Source organism: Ischnura elegans, chromosome 9 (assembly GCF_921293095.1).
Source record: "Ischnura elegans chromosome 9, ioIscEleg1.1, whole genome shotgun sequence".
In the NCBI taxonomy this organism is placed as follows: Eukaryota; Metazoa; Arthropoda; class Insecta; order Odonata; family Coenagrionidae; genus Ischnura; species Ischnura elegans.
Window position 1 is genome coordinate 35,703,559 of NC_060254.1, and position 15,391 is coordinate 35,718,949.

The 15,391-nt window shown below is 38.3% G+C and overlaps 1 protein-coding gene across 1 annotated transcript in view; it reads left to right on the forward strand.

The window, feature by feature from the left end:
• Nucleotides 1–9,147, forward strand: part of LOC124164919 (mitoguardin) — a gene marked incomplete at its 5' end in the record, with an annotated part of 52,847 nt that extends 43,700 nt beyond the window's left edge. The window contains 2 exons of the mRNA XM_046542150.1: nt 1,090–1,260; nt 6,442–9,147. Of these exons, the coding sequence (XP_046398106.1) occupies nt 1,090–1,260; nt 6,442–6,681 (411 nt within the window). The remainder of the gene's footprint in view (nt 1–1,089; nt 1,261–6,441) is intronic.
• Between the last annotated feature and the right edge of the window lie 6,244 nt (nt 9,148–15,391).

Genomic DNA, 15,391 nt, shown 5'->3' on the forward strand with positions numbered 1-15,391 from the left:
CCAAGAACCAAAGAAATGAACCAGCTCATTGTCAAAAACAATGAGTGATTGACAGGTTATAATCAATGAGAGGGAGGGAAGGAGGTGAAGGGAGAGGAGGACAATGAATTGGGAGCGTCAATTAACTCGTTTTAGTCAAATGGGATTCATTACTTTTCATGGCCCCTTCATGGTATACAATACCTCTAAGCAAAAATGTATCTGAGGTCACATATGTGTGAACAAGTGACTTTTACATACCCATTAATTATTCTTAAACATTACATATTTGTTAAGCTGGTGAAAGAAAAACTTTCACTGGAGAGTCAAAGATTACCATTTTTTCAACCTTTTGAAAAATTATGGGGGTTAGGGGTGTTCTCTGCCCACTTCACTTCCAACACTGCCAGAACAGACCCAATGCCATTCCCCTCCAAAACCACCGTACTCTCATATTCTTGCCTTCTTTTAATCTCTTTTTTCTACCATTCCTCACAGAACAAACTAAACTTACTGGCATTTATTAAAAAGAGCATGCACTCCTTCGGTAAAAATGAGGAGTACCATAATTATGGAGCCAGATATAGAGAAAAACTAAATGTGCTACCTTGGAGTTAAAGAGATGCAGTGATGGTCCATTCCATGTAGTAAACTATGTAACCTTCTACCTGATATTATAAAAAATAATACTTCATTGAGAAAATTCGAAATCAAGTGAAAACTTTAATGCAAATTTTAATTTGTTACTACCTACTTGGTAACATTTTGCTTACTCTTGTACTACTCTGACAGCAGCTATGTCTACTCAGACATACAATCAATCAGGAGATCAAAAGTTATCTATATTATTACAAAAATTTGTGAATTTAATTTATATAATATTAATTTATATCAAAATATCATCAGAAAGTGTGACACTGAAACCATTGTTAAAATGGGCTTGTTCAAAAATTTTTTTTAACTCCCAATTTCAATAGTTCAATCAGCAATGGATTGTCTGTCTCTTTCGATTATCCATTTGGGCTTTCTGCCTTCATGAGGGCGGATATTTGATGCTTTTCTGTATCAGCATTACAGTGCATTGCTGATTTGTCTTTATCTTTCTTGTAGGCATTGGCTACAGCTGTATGGTCTTTACTAAAAGCCAAACGTCATCGGTTGAACCAGCCTAGTGGCTTCATGGCACACTTTTATGCCATCTCTGAACATATCTCCCCTCTGATGGCATGGGGCTTCCTTGGCACGGATGAAGAGCTACGTGGCATTTGTCAGTTTTTTAAGGTGAGTCATGTAGTTTTACTATTACGTTACTGGATAATGAGGGTAATATGCAGGGTGTTTAAAAAAGAATATACGTATTGCAAAGTATTATTTTGTACAAACTGCTGATTGTTGCACCTCGGTTGTTTCCGAGTGTGCAGAAAGACAACTTTATTTTTCAACTAGAAGGGACATCCACTCAATGGTGATGCCAAGTGTATGAATATCTGAAGGAAACTCTACTGAACCGTTGGAATGGTCGTCAATAGGCATGTGCAAGTACTCGAAAATTTGAGTCTAGTAGTTGGTACTCAACTTGAGTGATTCGAGTGGTATTACAAATGTCGAGTTGAGTCAAGGAGTTTGGGTTACAGAGCTGTCGAGGCCAGTAAATTCCGAAATTTGCTGACAGGAAGCGCTATAATGAAGCATTATTACAATGCAAATGCTTCTACTTAGGGCTGTTTCTGGCAGTTTGCATACATATATACATATATTGTAAAACCTCTCATATAGTGAACCTCTTTACATCATAAACCTCCATACTTCATACCACTCCTAAGGTCCCGTCAGATTTACACGTAAATTTATAGGCAAACCTCTTTGTAGTGAACCTCTTTATCTCATAAAACCTCCACTTATCATACCAAGGAGATACCCCTGAGGCAGCCTAACTACCTCCACAAATCGTACTATGACAACTAGAGACCATTAATGCAGCCGCGATACCGTACATGGAATGACATTTTCAGTGATAAATGTTTCACCCTTATTTTTTTTTTGTATACACCTTTAATATGCTGTAATTTTCACGTTAATCATCAGTTGTGCCCATTTTTTTCCATATGAGAGCATACCTAACATTAAATAAGAAAAAAGGTATCCAACTATCGTAATCATTTTAAGTGATTGTTGAATTAAGAGGGATCACATCATTTTCTCTCGAATCATGGTTAAAATCGTGCGATAGCGCTCGCTTTCTGTAATTAATTATTAAATAATAAATACATGTTCACCAATGCATGCATTTTTGTTTAAACACCTAAAATTAATGGTTTAAAAGACAGTAGTGCCTTTCATTTCCTAAGGATATGAAAAAATGGTGCCTATCACTGAAACCTCTCTATAGTGAACCTCTGTACATCAAATTGCCCAAATTTTGGTCCCCTCCATTACAACGTAAAGAGGTTTTACTGTGTTAATTAAATTGACCACATATTACTAGAGGTTAATTCATTTCAATAGTGCTTATGGGACTTTTCATGACACTTTAATTTTCATTATCTCCTAATACTGACACAATTACCATCAACATTACTCATTATCTTTTCCTTTTTACATCAAGCTAAGCATTCATAATAGAAAATTCACAAAGGGATTTGAAAATGAGAATATGTTGTGGCATATATATTATTATATTGCTTGATCCAGAAATGACCAAACTCGACTATACTCGATACTCTTGAGTAGTTTTTAACTCGACCTGAATTCAAAGAACACTACTCGCACATCCCTAGTCATCAAGGAGCTGAGACATGCTCAGCTCCTTAACGACCTTGATGAGCTCAGGGGGGCTCAGGGCGACTTAGCATGTCTGTGCTGGGCACCTCGGTCATTGGATTGGACACCCTGTGAAGTCTTCGTGTGGGATTTTGTTAAAGACAAAGTTTACATGAAAGAATTGCCAAGAGAAAAAATTCCCCTGGACCGGAAATCGAACCACGGGCCTTTGGCTTTCCAGGCCAATGCGCAGACCACTACTTTATCCAGGTTCTTTAATTCCCATGGCAATTACACTGAGGCTCATGGCTCTAGGTGTTAGGCCCTCGCGGTCCATCAAGGATCCTAACACCTAGTGCCATGAGCCTCGGTATAATTGCCATGGGAATTAAAGAACCTGGATAGCGTAATGGTCTGCGCATTGGCTCGGAAAGCCAAAGGTCCGTGGTTCGATTCCCGGTCCAGGGGAATTTTTTCTCATGGCAATTCTTGTATATTTCACCGCTGTTCACGTGGCAGGGTTAGAAATATAACAAAGTTTATATACCACCACTCCTACAGAACCTGTAAGAGGTGAGGAATGGGATCCGTACTGCCATAACATCAGAGATGAAGGACTTGCTTTTAGCATGTCCTTCCTTACTGATGGACATGCTCAGGGACCCCCACTACTCCTGGGAGGTAACCTGGGTACAAAAAAAATCACCATTTTTTCTAGTGTAAATTGGATACCCAAAGGGGGCTATAGCTCTCCCTAGCCCCTCTTTGGATCTGCCGCTAACATACCGAAAGCATGTAAAATAGGCACTCAGTTTAGAGCTAATTTTTATTTCAATTTGTTGAAGTTGGTAAATATATTGGAAAGTATAACTCAAGCCTTTTGTGCAAAGTCACAATCACCAAAAATTTCTATATCTGGGTTGGGGGGGGAGGTGGGAAGGGGAGGGGCTATATCCCCCTTAGATCTCTCCCGAACCATAGATCCGCCACTGGTTGGGTACGCCCCCCAAGAAAGCGGATACGGTATTATAATTATAATGCTACATTAACCCTTTCGAGACGGTGGAGTTCTCTCTTTAGCATGACTGCTGGACTGAGCCCAAAGAAACCTTTCCATCCCTCCGTATGGATCATTTTTGCAGGACATTCATTAAAAAGGGTCTTGCGGATAACCACACACTCTCAGCATCAACCTTTTTCGACCCTTCGTAGCGGGGATTCCGAATTATCTTGCAATTCAGGTTTTATAACCCTACCAGTGGCATTGATTCGCGGTCAATCATGCTTTGTTTATATGAATTAGCTATACGGATAACTGTTGCTTGCACGTGAATTGCAGACTTTGAATTGAATTCCTTGTTTTATTCTGAGAATTGTTATATAATGAACAAAGCTCTACCGTCAATATTAACCCTTTTAATGCAGCAGCAATTTCCATGTTGATTTTTGTAATGAAATCGTAATATAAGTTAATATTTATCATAGAATTTTGTTAAAAAATTGTAAACACTGCTCAAAAGACAAAGAATTCAATTCTTATTTTACATGTCTTGAGAAAAAGGCAAATATTTAATTAAAAATCTGACTGAATGAACAATTGAATGACCGTGGTCCCTTCCCACAAAGAGGGGTGACATAAGATGAAGGGTCCTGGTACCTGCTCCCGGATTTCGAGGGTATGGTCTAAGTCCCACTTCATTGGGTCCCAAAACTAAGACTTCAACGAACTCACGACCGTCAAAAAAGGGGGAGAGCAAGGAAACGTATATTTTCGGCATTAGTTCGCCTGCGTAGAAAAATGTCTGACAAAAATTTGCTGCATTCGTCTCCTGGGTCAAGAAACGTCCTGCTGCACATTTTCGTCATTCGTAGCTAGAAGATTAACCAAGCCATCACAATTATCAAACCGTCGACATTGCAAAACTAATAGAAGGCATTTTACCTAGAGTTAGATGAGATCCAATGAAGGGGGAGAGGGATACAACCCCTTTATTCCTCCCCTTCCTACCACCACAGCCTGTTTCATGCATTTTTCTAATAAAAATTATAGGATATACTTTCACCTGAGATAGGTAGCACTACTAAAGGCAGGCCCTGGAACTAGGGCAGGGCAAGGGGGAGAGGCACTTGCCCAGGGCGGCAGATTTCAGGGAGTGGCAGAATTTGAAAAGTGAATTTCAAATTGTTACGTGGTTGCAATTGAGTTTCAATCCAAGCAAATTATTTGCATTTGTCGTGTATACGTATATTGTAGTATATCAATAAAGTGTTATTAAGAAGCATTTTTCATATATAAAACCTCTTATTAGCATACATATGGTGTGTAATTTCAACTACCACCTCTCAAGCAGTAGCGTATGGAGGTATTATATTTTAGTGATGGGGAAAGAGGAGGAAGGAGGTTCAGGGGAGGGGAGTGGCAAACTTATCTTTGCCCCTGCTGACAAAACTTCTTGTTCTGGCCTTGGCTGAAAGGTTAAACTCGAAAATCTTAAATCAAGATTCAAAAGCTTTATTTAACCCTTTCGTGCCAGACATCGGGTGGAGCCGATGGGCATTTACGTATGCAGAACACCTGACGTCAGGTATAGCTGTTGCGGACTTTTCAAGGCAAATGAGCAGATGTCAGCTCTGGCCGACACGAGGGAAGGGAAGTGACCGTTTAGGTAGCAATTGTCGTATGCATTCAGGCATGGCCAGAGACCCAGCTTAGCGAGTCCTTAGGGCCACTCCTCGGCAATTAAGCCCGATGCTCCCACTCGTTAATGATTATCCTCACCGCAGGAATCCGGTTATATTGTCAATAGTTTTTTCAATGTTATATTTTGTTGCGTGCTACAATTTTTTTATAATTGTAAATGAATTCTTCATTTTGTCCTGTCCATAAGCAATTTTTATATGAAATTTTAGCGTTAAAAATAATGGACTTCCAGAATTATAACATTATTACCTTGTGTTTACTAACTTTGCTGTTATTAACGCTAGAAGCCCGTTTAAAATTCCACAATGCCAAAAAATAAAATGTAAGCAATTCTTTTATAAGAGTAAATTATGGACAACCAAGTACAATGTTTGGTTGAAAAAACACTTGTAACCCAATAAGTTGACAGTGAATTCGTGCCATGATAGGGTTAGAGGGTATAGTTCAGTGGCTGGGGTAAGGGACAGGCACCTCATCGAGCTGGGTCCCAAATCTGAGGGACAGAAATACCCAGGCAACTCACCCTCAAAAAAGAGCTCCTAAAAAGAGAGGTTTATACATAATATGTATTCTCATGTTACTCGTAGCACGAAAATGTTTTCCTATCGTAGGCTTCGGCAGGAAAGGGTTAATAGAACACTTTGCTCCTAAAACATATTATAATCAGTGCTGTAGTGGGGAAAAAAATTAGGCAGTACTCACCAAAAATGTCAACAGCTTAACATGTATTATACATCCGGCCGCGATTGAAATGTCAAACATCAACTCTTATATTAGTTCCAAGTTGTGCCACGAAATAACTCTGAACAAGTATATATGTAATCATTTCTGATTTTTCTTTCTGGAATCCATTGGACAATTTATAGTAGGGCTATTTTTTACAGATTTTAAAAGGTAGTTTAACCAGTACACTTATAACGAGTTTGGATTTTAGGAAGTACACAGTACCGGCCCAGCTGCAGCACTTAGTATAATCATATATTTTTTTATTTTATTCCTAGGACCAAGTTATGGGATTCCTACAAGATATCTTCAGCTTCCAGCAGACACGATATACTACAGTGGAAGAACTTGCAGTTGATGTGATGGGCCACGCTAGGTCTCGAGCTGATGGCATCATGGAGAGGTTATCTGCTCCTGGTGAATCTTCAATCCTTGATACCACACTAACTCCATCTTCACCATTATTGGCTGACTTAGCCAATCAGTCTCCCGTAGGGATCGCTGATGGGAAGATTTGAAGCATTTTCCTTTCAATTCCCTCCACTCTATAAAAAATTGGCAGCTGTTAATCTTCGTGTAGATATTATTTTTATGTCGAAACTTCCAGACAATATTGTCAAATTGAAGAGCATAATGATTGCTTGATGGATGGCAGTGATTAGTAGATTCATGTAGTTACTATAAACAAGTTTGTAAAATCAAATATGGAATTACTGCTGTGTGGCTAAGACTGCTATTTTAAATCAAGCCCTTCGTTGGATGTATTTTAACTACAAACATGTACAACTTTGTTGATTTCTGATTTTTATCCTCTCACAATTCTACAGAATAGAAACTGATAATTTTTTACATTAGCACTTATTGCAGACTCATTGAACAGTGTTAAGATTAGAGGAGGTGAAATTATACCTCACTGTGCTTAAGCAATCTTATTTAAACCTTGATGGATTTCTTAATCTCAAGTAATAGCTCCTTTATCCCATCTATGGTTTAATCAGTGTCAACATATTTACCAGGATATTTATGGATACCGAAGTATTCAATGTTAATATATTAATAATTCATTATACATGTTACACAAATAGTTTCTGCATCATTATTTGACATTAATATCTCTTGCTGCACTGATGTTTGACTGGCTTTTTCATATTTATATTTTACGCATTAAAAGGCTGATCCTAAATGATCTGAATTAACAATTATCAGTCTCACTAGAGGATAGTGAATTCATTATTTTTACTTCTCAAAGTGACTTAAATGTCACATCACATACATGGAGACTGATTCAAAACTTATGTAAATAGCCAGTAAGCAGTGATATACTCTTTGTTTCTCTAGTCTTATTGATAGTGCAATCTTTTGTCTCTTATGCAACATATAAACCTGATTCTTTGGCATTTCAAAGATATATCAGTGTTTTGTGTTATGGGAGACTATTGATGGAAGCAATGTCATTATAGGTTTTCTCAGGTTATAATTTGATGCAACAACAAATTCACAACATACCCTCAAATGTCACCTTTGGTTGTGATAATGGTAGAATAATTTTACAGCTCAAGGTTAATTATTTGCACTTAGATATGACCGTTACAGCAAATATGTTAAATACTTTTAGGAATGGTGGAACTGTTTGTGAAATAGCGTTGTATTAGTAAAGTCAATATGAGTCATGTATATACTTACGGAATAGTTGGTGCTCAAAATAATGGAAGATATTAGAATTACATCTCACAGTTATACATGTAAGATTGCTGTCTCAAAGCATGGATGATGAGTTGAGGTAAATATTTCTCCATTTTAAAATATTAATTCTGGTCCTGCAATGATCATCCTGGCAGGAATTATTGTGAAACATTCCTCAAATATAGACATCAGCATTGAGCTCACTCGTCTCCATGTGATGGGATTTTAGGTGAAGTATGAGTAAGATACCCTAATTGTGACTAGGACATTAAGGAATTTACATTGCGATAGGTAACTGGAGAGTCCACATTGGATTGCACAAGAAGCTTGAGTAAAATGGCCAAGTAAAGGCTCATTTTTCAACCACTGAGGGTATTTATTTTTGTTAAAAAAGAATTGCTAAGATATTTTGATGAGATAAAGGAAGAGTCATTTCTCTGTCCACTCTATATAGCTCGCTTATAAATTCGCTAGGAAACATGTCTGCAAGAATTATGGAAACAGGTTGTAGAATTCTCCGGTTGATGAAGAGTCTTCCTCGTCATATGCTGTGAGGATATTGTAGAAATTGTTTGCAGAATCTGCAGATGGTTTCATTGATATGGGTGATGGTATTCACCTTGTAATAGAAACTATTTTATATATGAATATTTATGATTTGAAAAAAACATGTTTATCTTTAGTTGATTATGAACAGTATAATTATCATAGAGTATTCCTATTGCTTCTTAAGGATATGGATTTTATGATATTTCTTTTGAATTCATTGGTTGGGGACCATAGAAATCATTTATTTCTAGATTTATGTATGTTCTTAAATGCACTGAGACTTAGAATATACTTTTCTGCTCTTCTAATTGGAAACAGTCATTTTATCATTGTTTTAATGATTCATAATGAACAGTATCGATAGTAAATTGTTTTTAGTCATTCTCACCAGGAACACGATAGGTAATTTGGTTATACACAATTGTCTAAACAGAAAACAAGCTAGTATCATTAGAATCAGCAGATTTACTCTCATGAAATTCCGGAAAACGATTGGGAAGTATTCAACGTTTCTAATGGTAATTTTATGTATTGTAGTAGTAAGAGTTGCATTCCTTGTTTTTTCATGTTCAAAGTAAGACTCATTTTACCATGGCTTTGACTTCCAGAGTTGGGAAGTTATACAATTTACTGCTACTTTTAAATCATGGTATGAACATGTGGATACATGCAATGTTAAAGAGGCCAGTAATTTACTTGCCCAAAGGTATGTAGTAATAATAATAATTTTGTTAAATAAACTTTGAAAAGATTATGCTCTTTTTGATGATATATTTTTTCTATGATATTTTCAAAGGAATCTGCCATTGCAAATTAATGTGAGACATCTTTTTATTATCCCCCTGTTTCGTGTTTTCCCTAATGTACAAAATTTGATCAGTTCGATGCTGCTTTGTTGACTATGATAGATTTTACTGCTTAATCCATGAGTGTAGTCAGGATTAATATGAGATCCTCCCAAAGGTCCCTTAATGAGTGCATTTTTTCACTTCATCTTTGGTTAAACCTTGGGAAATGGGAAAGCTATGGGAAATTTATTGGCAAGGATAAATAGGAAGTGTGTAATTAGGTCTATTGGTCCCTTTATAGTAATATGGACAGTATTATTTGAGAAGGACATGAATGAATAGTAAAAATATTCTAATTACTACCTACCTGCTCTCTATCAGTGACAATTTGTAATAAGTCATGAATAAACCTCCATTTATTTTTATCCTCATCACCCTCTCTGGGAAATTGCCTGAAACTTGGAAATGTTACGGAGACTAGTCTGTTGCTTATAACAAACTAGCAGGCCACTGGATGTTGCTTGGGAAGCATTATATCTAGAGAATTGGGAAACTTGGAACTCATGGTCACGTGGCAGAATTTGTAAGTAAAGGTACGAAGCAGGTATTATGATCGTAAGTGTATGTAACAGCAAACCATGGATATAACCATTTCCGTGTACCGCCCATGCGATCAGCTTACACTCTGCTTCACAACATTGATCGTTATGAACGTACGTTGACCAAGAACATTGGGTGAACCCTTACCCCATAAAAAAAAAGGTTTGCCCCAAGAGGATTAGAAGTTAAGTGTAGAATCCTTTGAGCTACGAATCCCCTTTGAGAGTGCCAAGAGGTGTGCATACCCATCCAGATGTCCAACCACGGAAATTGTATGATGTGATGCAGCAAAAGGTAATGAGAAAGCGAAGCTAAGGACGCATCGGACACAACCAGAAGTAACGCTACAGGCTTTGAGAGCATGAGATGCACTTATGTACCAACTTTGGTTGCAATCCATGCCACACACCACAGAAGTTTTGTGACGTGACGTAACAAAGGATAATAAGAAAAAAATCCAAAGGATGTGTCTGACACAACCAGAAGTAGCACTACAGGCTTTAGGAGCATGAGATATTAACTTTGGTTGCAATCCGTATAGATGTAAGGAAATGCAAAGCAGACGGACAAACAGGCATCCTCTTTTTTATGCATTGATGCGATTGAATGTAATGTTAGTGTGCTGTAGCAGATGGGCATTTACTCATGCTCCACTATATAGCTTTCTACACGAAAGAAATGTTCAGCTGATATAATCTTGGCTTTGATTGGTATCTCAGGTTACCCTAGAAGACTCCCATCATAAGTATGGAAAGGAAAATAACTGACTATCAGCTGAAAATCGATGAAAAGATGACTAAGATCTTAGTATGAAGCAGAAGGCAGGGGAACAGGGTGATTATTCTGGTTATTAATAACTGTAGCTTACCCAAGTTAATGATAAAATTTGCAGCCCTTGTTACAGATGTAATTGTATATTTTTGTGTCCAGTTTATGCTAGTTGAAACCAAGCCTTCATGTCCTAAGAACAGACTTAATTACCTGGACGAACGTTAAATTACAAAAATGAAAGGTTGAAGAGGTGGTATAATTTAGCTTTCTCTTTTTATACTTTAACCTTTTGGCTGCAGCAGTTCATGATTTAAGCTGCCAGCCAGTGTGGGAAAGAACCAAGAAATACTTTTCCCTCTAGCCTGGCCAAGTGTTTCACTAGAAGTGACTCCTAATCTGGGGCAACCCTTCCTTTTTTCTTACTAATGAATGGCCCTACATTTGGGCTCTTGTTTAGGCATATTAACAGTGTGGAGCAGGAAGGAAACAATACGAAATCGGCAGTACCATCGGAAATGCCAGGAGGCACCTTCTGCAGTGAGGGCTGGCCAGGGAGAGGAAAGTCGCTTTAGCGATCTCTACAGTGTGGGAAAGTGCACTTGGGCAATATCTCGGTAGCGATAAAAGTTTTGGAAAACTGTTGTAGGTAGTTGAGCAATGGTTAATTGTATAAAGCCGTTTTTCCTGCAGTCAGCATACAAAATGTTTAAAAACGTACCTGCAGTCTTAAGGCCGTTTTACACGGGGCATGGAATTGCGCAGGTTAGAGCTGCATTAATTTCTAAAATGGCGTGGAATTGCGCGAATGCATGAACGAAATTAGAACAGGGGCTATTTTGCCGTCTCGCATCCACGCATTCTCGCATGTGTCCTAGCAATTCACCGCTTTACACGACGCAATTTTGATTGCGCCTTCGCACGTACGTCAGATTGCGCAATTCCGTGTACCGTGTAAAACGGCCTTTAGGGTTAATAAGATTAGAAAGCTCCATAACCAAACCATCACATTTAAAAACCTTCAGAAATGCATAACTACCAGAGGCTATTTTACTTGAGTCATGAGCCATGATGCCCTGATGAAGACACTCATCAAGGGCAGTGGCACCGACTCCATGGGGTCTGAGGCGGCCCGAGCCCCCTCATAAATTCGTTATGGGTCTGAGAAAAAAATGTGTCAGGCTTGTCAATTTTCCCCGAAGTGTCCAGATATCGAGATTGGAGTTATCAGGGTTCTAATGTTGATCATATGACTCTTCTAAAATACTTAAAAAACTTAAAACTCAATACTTATAAAATTTTCCGGGGCAAGATCCCTGGTCTGGGCCCTCCCAATATTTTTTCTAAGTCAGCACTCCTGATCAAGGGACAAGTCAATGGGAAGTAAGGCTAAGGGTGACCCTGAATTATTGCATAGGACAAGTTATTAAGGATATAAAAGAGAAGACCGAGGCACATTTGAATAGATTTTATTACAGGAGAGTATTGTGCATGTATGTAATTGTAATGAAACATTTGTTTTTGTATGAGGCCATCTTGTTTCAGGGAAATTTGGCAGTGTTTTGTTTTTGTTGCATGATGGCAAGAACCCTGGAGGGTGCCACACATCCATGGACGGTAGTGATTTTCGGACGTCCAACATGAGCCCTGGGCAGTATCCGTAATTACTGTGTGCTGGCAAATAAATCCGTTGTGCCTCGTAATCCAGTCTTGATATAATTATTCCGCACGCAACAGAAGTAAAGAAAGCCACCATTCATGGACTCCTTGTCTGGATGAAGAGGCTAGCAGGCAGGCAGGCGAGCTAACAGGTTGGCATGCGTGAGAAAGCTTTAAGGTAGTAAAGGCATGTAGAGTGTTAAGGCATTCACGCAGACAAATGAACTTTCTGAGGAGCATGGGTGGTACGCAAACAAGTGAAGGCAAGCAGCAGGCTTTACATGGTGAGCCAAGCTCATGCCAAGGAGAGAGAGAGAGTTCCTTCAATTTTCTTAATACAGCAAAGAGTTATCTGAAACGTTCATCAAGGAGAGAGACTTGTAAACCAGCCCTGGTTTCATATCCCTCTGTGTAGCTGAAGGAAGGATTAAAGGAGGAGAAATGGAAGCTCCTTGGATGAGGAGGGAGTGAAACAATTAATGAATTTATATTGCTCTACTTCATGGAACATACTCATTCTTTCAATTTCATAAATCCATCCTCATTAGGCTTGAATGGTTGCCACTACGTCAGCCTGTTATCAGGATACATCCAATGTATTATATATAGAAGTGAGTAAAAAGTTTAGCTACTATTAAATTTGCTTATAGATGGTATAATTAACTGTATATGATTTTGCCATAGAAACTAATAGTATCCAGGGAGCATATTTTTTTCTTACCGGACCATTAGTAGTCCCGCTGTGCTGAGAAATTCTCCTATTTTACGATTCGAATGATGTACATTTTAGATAATGGGGAGGATTTACCATGAATATCACCAGGATTTTAAGTGAAATGTCCCAAAATTTTCAGAGCACATTGAGTCTTCTCCCAGGAGTGAAATGCGTTAACTGGATCCATCCGTAGGATATGAGGGAGGCAGCTGTGGCCCCCTCTCTGAGACTCCCATGGACAAAAGCAACCCAGTTCCTCCAGTGGCACCGACTCCATGGGGCCTTAGGAGGCCCGAGCTCCCACAAAAATTCATTATGGGTGTGAGGAAAAAATGTGTCAGGCTTGCCGATTTTCCCAGAGTGTCCAGATATCGAGATTCGAGTTATCAGGGTTCTAATGTTGATCATATGAATCTTCAAAAATGCTTAAAAAACTTAAAACTCACAACTTAAAAAATTTCCCGGGATAAGATCCCCGGTTTGGGCCCCCCCAATATTTTTTGTAAGTCGGCGTCCCTGAGTCCCTCAAACACAGTGTCACACATCTGTTGTTGAAGTAAGAACGCCTTCAAATGTGTGAATTGCATAGGATAATTATGACCAGATTTCTTCATCATATACCTGCAACGCCATGACCAGGAGGAAGGTGGTTGAAAATCTTTCCATTTCGAAATGTTAGGGAGAATGAGTGTCCGCCATAATACATTAATTCTGCAATGAAACTCCCCTTTTCCCAACTGAAAAAGTGTACCTGTACAAAGCAGTCAGACATTTGGGCGTACCCAGCGTGGGGCAGGAGGGGGCAGCAAATAATTAAGCTCATAGCCCATAGAAGCAAAAATTGCAAATGTCTTCAAGGAAAATAATAATTTTTCAAGCAAATAATTTAAAAAAATAATATAGAGCTATTACAGTTTCCTTAAAATGTTGGTTTCATTCACCTTTTCCATGCTTAAATCTTACCTTTAACTTGAACATCTATGGCTTGCAACCCCCCCCCCCCCCCCCACCCCCCAGTTTTGATCCTGGTTTTGGGGGATAAAACCCCCCCAGAGCTCAGAGAAAATTTTAAGTTTAATCCATTTTAGTTAATTGGATTGATATCACTAATTGAATAGTGTAAGTATTAATAAAATATCCCTCAGAAAGCCGTAAAACTCACCATTTTGAACCATTTATCATCAAATTCCGCAATTTATAAATCTCCCACCTACCGCTTATCCTGGTGGGTATGCCATACCCCCACACACCCCGGTATTAGATGCACCTAACCCCCCCCCGCCTTAATTTTTAGCTGCGCCCCTGGAGCAGACAGCTTCGTAATACATCTTTTCCTATCTATCTGTCCCAAATAAATGAATAATATGTCCCCTTGCATTTATTTCCTGCAATTTTAGGCCCTAGCAATTGCTAGGGCCTAAAATTACCTTAAGGTAAACATAGGCACCTCAAAAAAGTCTTCAACTTTTTAGGAAAGTTTTTCTTCAACGGATTTTGTTAAATCTATCGATAAATAGATATCTATGGATATTCGTCGAGTATCGACTAAGTAGAACACTACAACTTTGGAAGATTTCCCTCAATACTTGCCCACCCAAACTTCCGATCACAGAGTTTATATTACTACAGAGTATTTATGCTTCCGATTCTAAGTTTTCAAAATATTAAGTGCGTAAACAAAATACTACCGATAGTACCTGTCGCAAGCGTTCGTCATTAGCAGCTGAACGAGTGAATTTCTCATAACTATACACTCGGAGGCACTTAAATATAAATTAGATTTAACATAAATTCAGATTATTTGTTGGTAAATATTTTTAATTATTTTTTAAATCATTAAAAGGTTCAGTTTTGCCTTAATTTTATTGTGATTCATTAATTCGTCAACATGCATGACCAACTGAGGATCGAAAGTGTCAATCAGTCGGCAGGCTAGGAATTATGAGGGGGAATTAAGTTTTCTTTATGCGTACATAAGATTTTGGGATGAAAAATCTAAGAGAGCATTGAATTCAATGAATCTACCAATCATTGCAGATGTGTAAACATAAACACAGATTTTCGTGTGGTTTCGGAGGTGCTTCTTGTTGTCATCATTTGGACTTATCGTGCTTGGTGTTCAATCACGTATTTCACGGAAGATACATAACTTCAGCTGCTATTGGTACCATTTGTAAACCAATTCATCAACTGTTTCATAATCGGGTAAGTTTGGCTCTGCATATTTTCTGCGATTGTAAATGTATTCATCTCATGACTTGAAAATAAGTCGTTAATATGGATTTCTAGTCGTGTTTCTCGTATCAAATAGTGAGCAATTTTTACATCTGTTGTCAGTGCTACTACCTAGTAATATTGTGCCCTGTTAACTTAGATAGTACTGTATTGTTATGGCGGTGGAGACCGATAATCAAAAGTATTAGACTGGATAGCTTGGTGGTCTGAGCATCTGCCCGTAGAGTAGAA